General features: G+C 40.3%; 1 protein-coding gene across 1 annotated transcript in view; it reads left to right on the plus strand.

Moving 5' to 3' along the window:
- The first annotated feature begins 4,198 nt into the window (after positions 1-4,198).
- The window catches only part of C1QL3 (complement C1q like 3), a 54,493-nt gene continuing 48,806 nt past the window's right edge, over positions 4,199-9,885 (plus strand). Inside the window, exon 1 of the mRNA XM_075316821.1 lies at positions 4,199-5,480. Coding sequence (XP_075172936.1) covers positions 4,887-5,480 — 594 coding nt within the window. The 5' untranslated portion in view covers positions 4,199-4,886. The remainder of the gene's footprint in view (positions 5,481-9,885) is intronic.

Below are 9,885 nucleotides of genomic sequence, written 5' to 3' on the forward strand. Positions count from 1 at the left end.
TTGAAACTTGCAAAATTTTTAATTTTTTTGACAAATTTCAGATTTTTTCACAAATAAAATAAAAAAAATCATCCTAAATTTACCTCTAACATGAAGCCCAATATGTCACGAAAAAACAATCTCAGAATCACCGGGATCCATTGAAGCGTTCCAGAGTTATAACCCTATAAAGTGACACTGGTCAGAATTGCGAAAAATGGCCTGGGCATTAAGTACAAAACTGGCTTCGTCCTAAAGGGGTTACAAGAACTGAGAGTCCTCGGTGGTTGATACCTTTTAATGGCTAACTGAAAAGATGGTAATAATTGCAGCTTTCCAAACTACTCAGGTCTCTTCATCAGGCATGGTATAACACAAAATCTGAAGAGTCACATATTTATATACAACAGGACATAGAATAGTGCAGTAAAAAAAAAATACAAACAAGTCCTGTGAAGCAAAACTATCACTATGGCAAGGGGGCAAACTGTTGTGGCCACAAATAAAAGTATGTCCCCTTGCATTGTGATAGTTTTGCTTCACAGGACTTGTTTTTTTTTTTTGTTTTTTTTTCACTGCACTATTCTATGTCCTGTTGTGTATAAATATGTGACTCTTCAGATTTTGTGTTATACCATGCCTGATGAAGAGACCTGAGTAGTCTGGAAAGCTGCTATTATTACCATCTTTTCAGTTAGCCATTAAAAGGTATCAACCACTGAGGACTTCAGTTCTTTTAAACAAACTTTTTTTTATCTCTACTGGCTAACACAGTACAAAGATATATTTTACTTGTATATCCATAAAATTTTGAATAAAATACAACCATGTAACAGGCCAGTGAATCCGGGCGTTTTCTGTACACATCATTTGGATTACAGAATAAAGAAGGGGAAACCTCACTGTCTGAGTTTAGGAAGTTTTCTAGAATTTTAGGACTTTGGTATTCTTTGCAAAGGAGAACTTTTTTAATTTCTACAGATATTAAAGATAACATCCTCTAAGTGATAAGAATCATTGATAGTTTGGAAAAATTTCCCAAGGTTAATACCAGATATGTGATTCGTCCTGCAACTTGATGTAGGTAGATAGATATACAAACAGATAGATAATGATAGATAGATAGCTAATAATAGATAGATACATGGATAGATAGATAGATAGATAGAGGGATAGATAGATAGATAGATAGATAGAGGGATAGATAGATAGATAGATAGATAGATAGATAGATAGATAGATAGATAGATAGATAGATAGATAGATAGATAGATAGATAGATAGAGGGAGGGATAGATAGATAGATAGATAGATAGATAGATAGATAGATAGATAGATAGATAGAGGGATAGATAGATAGATAGATAGAGGGAGGGATAGATAGATAGATAGATAGATAGATAGAGGGATAGATAGATAGATAGATAGATAGATAGATAGATAGATAGATAGATAGATAGATAGATAGATAGATAGAGGGATAGATAGATAGATAGAGGGATAGATAGATAGATAGAGGGATAGATAGATAGATAGAGGGATAGATAGATAGATAGAGGGATAGATAGATAGATAGATAGATAGAGGGAGGGATAGATAGATAGATAGATAGATAGATAGATAGATAGATAGATAGATAGATAGAGGGATAGATAGATAGATAGATAGATAGATAGATAGATAGATAGATAGATAGAGGGAGGGATAGATAGATAGATAGATAGATAGATAGATAGATAGATAGATAGATAGATTGAACACTTTTGTTTTTGCTCCCATTTTTCATGAGCTGAACTAAAAGATCTAAGACTTTTTCTCTCAAATATTGTTCACAAATTAGTCTAAATCTGTGTTAGTGAGCGCTTCTGCTTTGTGAATAATAATCCATCCACCTCACAGGTACGGCATATCAAGATGCTGATAAGACTGCATGATTATTGCACAGGTGTACCTTAGGCTGGCCAACATGATTATTGTACAGGTGTGCCTTAGGCTGGACAATATAGTTACACAGGTGTGCCTTAGGCTGGCCAACATGATTATTGCACAGGTATGCCTTCGGTTGGCCAACATGATTATTACACAGGTGTGCCTTAGGCTGGCCAACATGATTATTACACAGGTGTGTCTTAGGCTGGCCACAATAAAAGGACACTGTAAAATATGCAGTTTTATCACACAGCACAATGCCACTGTGTGCAATTGGCAGCTGACTGCAGGAATGTCCACCAGAGCTATTCCCATGAATTTCTCTATTATAAGCCGTCTCCAAAGATGTTTCAGAGAATTTGGCAGTACATCCAACCGGCGTCACAACCACAGACCACATGTAACCACACCGGCCCAGGACCTCCACATCCAGCGTCTTCACTTCCAAGATCGTCTGAGACCGGCCGCCCAGAGAGCGGCTGCAACAATCAGTGCAAAACCAAAGAATTTCTGCACAAACTGTCAGAAACATCTCAGGGAAGCTCCTCTGCTGCTCCTCGTATTCACCAGGTAATCTATCTGACTGCAGGTCCAACTTCAGTGGGCAAATGCTCACACTCTATGGGGTTTGGCACGTTGGAAAGGTGTTCTCCTTATGGATTATTTCCGGTTTTCACTGTGCAGTGCGGCTGGCAGACTGGCAAATTATGGACACACCAGATACTGATTGGTTTTATTACCCCTCCCCCAAGCCAATATTGTAAAACTTGTTTCTTTTTATTGTGGCCAGCCTAATGCACACCTGTGCAATAATCATACTGTCTAATCAGCATCTTAATAAGCCACATCTGTGAGGACGTAGGGAAATGTGTGAACTATATTTCAGAGAAAAAACCCTTGTGTGTACATGGAAAAAGTCATAGATCTTTGAATTCAGCTTCTGAAAAATGGGAGAAAAAAAAAATGATTGTGTTTTATATTTTTGTTCAGTATGGAATGATAAATATGTGATAGATAGATAGATAGATAGATAGATAGATAGATAGAAAGATAGATAGAAAGAGTAAAATATTTAATAGAGCGATAGAAGGATAGATAAATGCATAGATAGAAAAATAGAGGGATAGATAGAAGGATAGATAGATAGATAGATAGATAGATAGATAGATAGATAAATAATGAATAGAGTGATAGATAGAAGGATAGATAGATAGATAGATAGAGAGAGAATAGAGGGATAGATGGATAGAGAGAGAATAGATGGATAGATAGAAAGAGAGAATAGATAGATATATAGATAGATAGATAGATAGGTAGATAGATAGATAGATAGATAGATAGATAGATAGATAGAGGGATAGATAGATAGATAGATAGATAGAAAGATGGATAAATAGATAGATAGATAGATAGATAGATAGATAGATAGATAGATAGATAGATAGATAGATAGATGGATAAATAGATAGATAGATAGATAGATAGATAGATAGATAGATGGATAAATAGATAGATGGATAAATAGATAGAGGGATAGATAGATAGATAGATAGATAAATAGATAGATAGATGATAGATAGATGGATAAATAGATAGAGGGATAGATAGATAGATAGATAGATAGATAGATAGATAGATAGAGGGATAGATGGATGGATAGATAGATAGATGATAGATAGATAGAGGGATAGATGGATGGATAGATAGATAGAGGGATAGATAGATTAGATAGATGATACAATGCAGCCTCCAGTGCACACATATGTATGTGTCCTGTGGATGAGCCTTTGCCTGTGGCTCCTTCCTCTATGCTGTGTGTAGATGGAGCTCTGTATACAGCCCGGCTTTCCTTCTGCAGCTTTCATATCGCTCGCAGCTCTCCACGGAGCAGATATGAGGGCAGCCGATCTCCACGGAGCAGATATGAAGGCAGCCGATCTCCACGGAGCAGATATGAGGGCAGCCGATCTCCACGGAGCAGATATGAGGGCAGCCGATCTCCCCGGAGCAGATATGAGGGCAGCCGATCTCCCCGGAGCAGATATGAGGGCAGCCGATCTCCACGGAGCAGATATGAAGGCAGCCGATCTCCACGGAGCATATATGATGGCAGCCGATCTCCCCGGGGTCGGGCACAGGGGCTGCCGGGCTTTTGATCTACAGGTGTTGGATCTTGACATCGCCGGCTGCTCCTCTGAGCTGAGTGTGGTTGTGCGGGGCTGGGGGGCAGGGATCTGCTCCATGCTGGAGTGGGCGATCAGCCCAGGGACCACCCTCCCCATCAGTCTGCAGGAGATCCCCCTCCAGCTCAGAGCAGCTGCGGTCACCTCCACACCAGAGAACTAGCACAAGGAGCAGCAGGAAAGTTCCTGACAACTGGCAGAGTTTGCAAAAAAGGGGAAAGTCAATGACAATTAGGGATGTGAAGAAGCTGGGAGGTGCAGATCTGTGAAGGCTACACGTGGGCTCCTGGTTCTTGGAGGTGGGAGAAGTCTCACCAGTGCCTTTGATGCTTGCATCAGCTTCTTTCCCCACTCTTCTGCGAGGGATGAGACATTGCTGAACAGAGTGCATTAACTCTAATTAGGATTTAGACCACCAAGGGAGGAGGGAGACCAGAAGAGAAGAGACTGCCCTTGTTGGAAGCCCCTTGAGACTACACAGAGGAGAGACGACAAAGTTGAAGAAGAGAAGTGGAGTCCTGGTGGCCAGTGCCAGAGCTGAGGAGGTCCAGTGCCTGGAGGCAGAGCAGGTTCAGCACCTTGGAGAGCTCCTAGGTTCAGGACCGTCATAGGCACAGGCTGGTCCTCACTTGACGTCCTCGGTCACTTCGTTTGGTCCATCTTATTTTTTTACTTATTGTTGGTGCCCAGAAAGGCTTCAAGATTTCGTCGAAAAGCAGGCAGGAGGAACGGCCAGCTCTGAGCCGGCTGGTGGCCAGGAAGCGGCTGGTGGCCGCAGGAGCCCTGGGGGTGGTCATGGTGCTGCTGCTGGTCATCCTCATCCCGGTTCTTGTGAACTCAGCTGGCACATCAGCCCACTACGAGATGCTGGGCACCTGCCGCATGGTCTGCGACCCCTATGGCACCAAGCCCCCCAGCACTGCTACTGCAGAGACGGTGCGGGAACATAGCCTTCTTCAGTCCTTACCCACCTTCATCCAAGGACCCAAAGGGGAACCTGGGCGACCAGGAAAAGCTGGTCCTAGAGGACCTCCGGGAGAACCAGGACCTCCTGGACCGATGGGACCTCCTGGAGAGAGAGGGGAGCCGGGGAGACCTGGTCTTCCAGGTCCTCCAGGGGCTCCAGGGCTAAATGCTGCAGGTGCTATTAGCGCAGCGACCTACACTACAGTACCTAAGATCGCTTTCTATGCTGGGCTCAAGAGGCAGCATGAGGGATATGAGCTGCTCAAGTTTGACGATGTGGTCACCAACTTGGGCAACCATTACGACCCCACAACCGGCAAATTCACCTGCTCCATCCCTGGCATTTATTTCTTCACCTACCATGTCCTGATGAGGGGTGGAGATGGCACCAGCATGTGGGCAGATCTCTGCAAGAACAACCAGGTGAGCAAGGAGAACCTTTTGGGTGGGATTTAGCTATTTCTAAAGAACTGAGGGGTAAACCACAGTTGCATATAGACATTGAGTTACTCCTGAAGACCTCTTCAGCTACCAATTATGGAGTCTCAGGTTCACTCATACATTTGATATTTTAGGTGGTCCATTTCTGATCTCAAGTTACACTATAGTCATACGGTGGTCTCCTACCTGTTGCAAAACTACAACTCTCAGCATGTTCTTCCATCTAGAGGCTGCTGTAGTTGTAGAAAACCAAGAATTGGAGACCTCTACTCCAGTCTATGGTGTGACTTCTACTACTAACCCAATTGAGATTAATTGGCTCAGTCACTGCTACTTCTTTAGTCCTTAATTCTGATTGATGATGGGTCAGGAGGAGTACAGGTTATTCCTTACAGTCTCTTCCAGAAGAACCTGACCTAGAAAGAATCATTAGATCTGGATCGTGTTTACAAACAACGTTTAACACTTCCATTGTAGCCTATGGGCAAATGTAAAATATTATCCGACAATTAAAATCAGTTTTAGTTGTAAGTGCAGGAAACAGGTTATATGTATGTAATGCAACCTGATAAAAACTAGCACAAATGGAGACAATACCTGCAGCAAAATCTGCTCCATCAATTAAAATCTGTCATTTGTAAACTTAGGAGGAATTTCAGGAAACAGGTGAAATGTTTGTAAAATTACCTTTCAATAAATACAAGAGACTAAAGAAATATCTGAGCAGAATCTTCTTTAATTCCAGTCTTTAGTTTGTAGATTTAGGAGCTATTACAGGAATCAGTTGCAAATATATAAAGAAACCTCCAAAAAATTAGAAGAAACTCAAGCAGGACCTGCAGCAGCTGAAATCACCCATTTAGCAGATTAGCACCTCCAGGTTGGGAAGCCTAGGTGATATCACGATGTGTTGCAGCAGTTATCATTGGGCATGAAAAGGGTTAAGTGACAGTCAGCTCTGCTGTATCTGTTTCTATTGTATTATCTAGTGGATCCATTGGAGATAGGTGTCCAGCCTGTGACATAACAGGGGCTTAGAGGGATTGATCCATGTTCACTTGCCATAATGAGCTTTATATAATAACCCTAATTATCAGGTTATATCATCTTTTTCATGGGCCTTTATATAACTTGCTGTTATTTAATGAAACATTGTCCACAAAGTCCTTTTATTCCTAAGTACTGGCCTAATTCTAGAAATGCTCCCATCAATTAATGGCATTGGGGTCAGGAACTCATCAATGAAGAGTAATTAGGATAAACTTCTAATTCCAAGACCACACTAATATTTTATTAGACACCTTTGGCTCTATAGCAGTATCTTTCCACCACAACCCCCAGCATGCTCTAACTGCTGCAGGTAATGAGTCCTATCTGACCACAGGTGACTTTAGCATGGAGTTTGCATGTTCTCTACATGATTGTCTGATTTTCCTCTAGGATTCTTATGACTTTAGTATGGAGTTTGCATGTTCTGTACATGATTATCTGGGTTTCCCCAAGGATTATTATGACTTTCATGTTCTCTACATGATTGTCTGGGTTTCCCCAAGGATTCTTATGACTTTCATGTTCTCTAATGATTGTCCAGGTTTCCCCAAGGATTCTTATGACTTTCATGTTCTCTACATGATTGTCTGGGTTTCCTCCAGAATTTTTTTGACTTTAGTATGAAGTTTGCATGTTGTCTACATGATTGTCTTAGCTTCCTCCTGGATTCTTCTAACTATAGTATGGAGTTTGCTTGTTCACTACATGATTGTCTGGGTTTTCCTTCTGGATTCCTATAACTTTTAGGTTCTCTACATGATTGTCTGGGTTTCCCCAAGGATTCTTATGACTTTCATGTTCTCTTCATGATTGTCTGGGTTTCTCCCAGGATTCTTATGACTTTCATGTTCTCTACATGATTGTCTGGGTTTCACCAAGGATTCTTTTGACTTTAGATGAAGTTTGCATGTTGTCTACATGATTGTCTTAGTTTCCTCCTAGATTCGTATGACTTTAGTATGGAGTTTGCATGTTCACTATGTGATTATCTGGGTTTCCTCAAGGATTCCTATGACTTTTATGTTCTTTACATGATTGTCTGGGTTTCCTCCAGGATTTTTATGACTTTAGTATGGAGTTTGCATGTTGTCTACATGATTGTCTGGGATTCCTCCAGGATTCTTATGACTTTAGTATGGAGTTTGCACGTTCTCTACATGATTTTCTGGGTTTTCCTCCAGGATTCTTATGACTTTCATGTTCTCTACCTGATTGTCTATGTTTCCACCAGGATTCTTATGACTTTAGTATGGAGTTTGCATGTTCTCTACATGATTGTATGGGTTTCCTCCTGGATTCTTATGACTTTCATGTTCTCTACATGATTGTCTGGGTTTCCTCAAGGATTCTTTTGATTTTAGATGAAGTTTGTATGTTGTCTACATGATTGTCTTAGTTTCCTGCTGGATTCTTATGACTATAGTATGGAGTTTGCATGTTCACTACGTGTTTATCTGGGTTTTCTCCAGGATTCTTATGACTTTAGTATAAAGTTTGCATGTTGTCTACATGATTGTCTCGGTTTCCTCCAGGATTGTTATGACTTTCATGTTTTCTACATAATTCTGGGTTTCCTCCTGGATTCTTATGACTTTAGTATGGAGTTTGCATGTTCTGTACATGATTAGCTGGGTTTCCCCCAGGATTCTTATGACTTTCATGTTCTCTACATGATTGTCCAGGTTTCCCCAAGGAGTCTTATGACTTTCATGTTGTCTACATGATTGTCTCGGTTTCCTCCTGGATTCTTCTAACTATAGTATGGAGTTTGCATGTTCACTACATGATTGTTTGGGTTTTCCTTATGGATTCCTATGACTTTTAGGTTCTCTACATGATTGTCTGGGTTTCCCCAAGGAGTCTTATGACTTTCATGTTCTCTACATGATTGTCTGGGTTTCCCCAAGGATTCTTATGACTTTCATGTTCTCTACATGATTGTATGGGATTCCTCCAGGATTCTTTTGACTTTAGTATGAAGTTTGCATGTTGTCTACATGATTGTCTCAGTTTTCTCATGGATTCTTCTAAATATAGTATGGAGTTTCCATGTTCACTACATGATTGTCTGGGTTTTCCTTCTGGATTCCTATGACTTTCATGTTCTCTACATGATTGTCTGGGTTTCCCCAAGGATTCTTATGACTTTTATGTTCTCTACATGATTGTATGGGTTTCCACCAGGATTCTTATGACTTTAGTATGGAGTTTGAATGTTCCCTACATGATTGTCTGGGTTTTCCTCCAGGATTCTTATGACCTTCATGTTCTCTACATGATTGTATGGGTTTCCTCCTGGATTCTTATGACTTTTATGTTCTATTCATAATTGTCTGGGTTTCCACTTGGATTCTTATGACTTTACTTAGGAGTTTGCCTGTTCCCTACATGATTCTGGGTTTCCTCCTAGATTCTTATGACTTTAGTATGGTGTTTGCATATTATCTACATGGTTGTCTGGGTTTCCTCCTGGATTCTTATGATTTTCATTGTTTTTTACATGATTGTCTAGGTTTCCTCCAGGATTCTCTTATGACTTTCATGTTCTCTACATGATTGTCTGGGTTTCCTCCAGGATTCGCATGACTTTAGCATAGAGTTTATATGTTCTCTAGATGATTATTTGGGTTTCCTCCTATATTCTTATGACTTTAGTAACAATGGTTCTTCACCTATGGTCAAACAACAACAACAACGTGCTCTAATATCCTTCAGCTATGGAACCCAGGTCCACCTATCATCTACTAATATCACTTCCAATTCTACATTCTTCTGAAATTTTAAGGTGGCCTGTAATTTGTTTGATAAAAGTTAGTACATAGCATTGATCCCATAGATATGGTGCAACTAAAACGCCTAGTCTACTCTGACAGTTTTGAAAGTAAAGTCTTGTTGAGACTTGTGGTATCACAAATGGTAGATTACTGTTTTTATGAGCCCATAAGGAACAACTTGAGCAAGTACAGCCCTACAGACCATGTTGGCACAAATGTTGGTTTAATGGATTTGTTTTGAAAAGAAAAGAGAGAAAATAGGATCTCCAAATCCAGTAGAACTCCATAGTTTGTAGGAGAATAATAGAAGTATTGGGAAGTTATTGCATTAACCAATGAATCCCGGCTTACTGGTCATGGTGAAAGTTTTTGAAAAAGTTACAAAAACTTTATGGAAAAAAGTTAAGATGGGTGAAATCATCTGTAAATAAGTGGCATTCTGTAACTTGTCTTTGAGGTCACCTTGTTTTGGGTAAGTAATTCCATGTTAGAAGATTGATCTCTGCTATCTGCTATGTCTGACGCCCATTTATAAGCTCCCTTTAGCTTCTTCAGAAGAGACA

The sequence above is a fragment of the Anomaloglossus baeobatrachus genome, chromosome 6, assembly GCF_048569485.1.
Source record: "Anomaloglossus baeobatrachus isolate aAnoBae1 chromosome 6, aAnoBae1.hap1, whole genome shotgun sequence".
Classification (NCBI taxonomy): Eukaryota; Metazoa; Chordata; class Amphibia; order Anura; family Aromobatidae; genus Anomaloglossus; species Anomaloglossus baeobatrachus.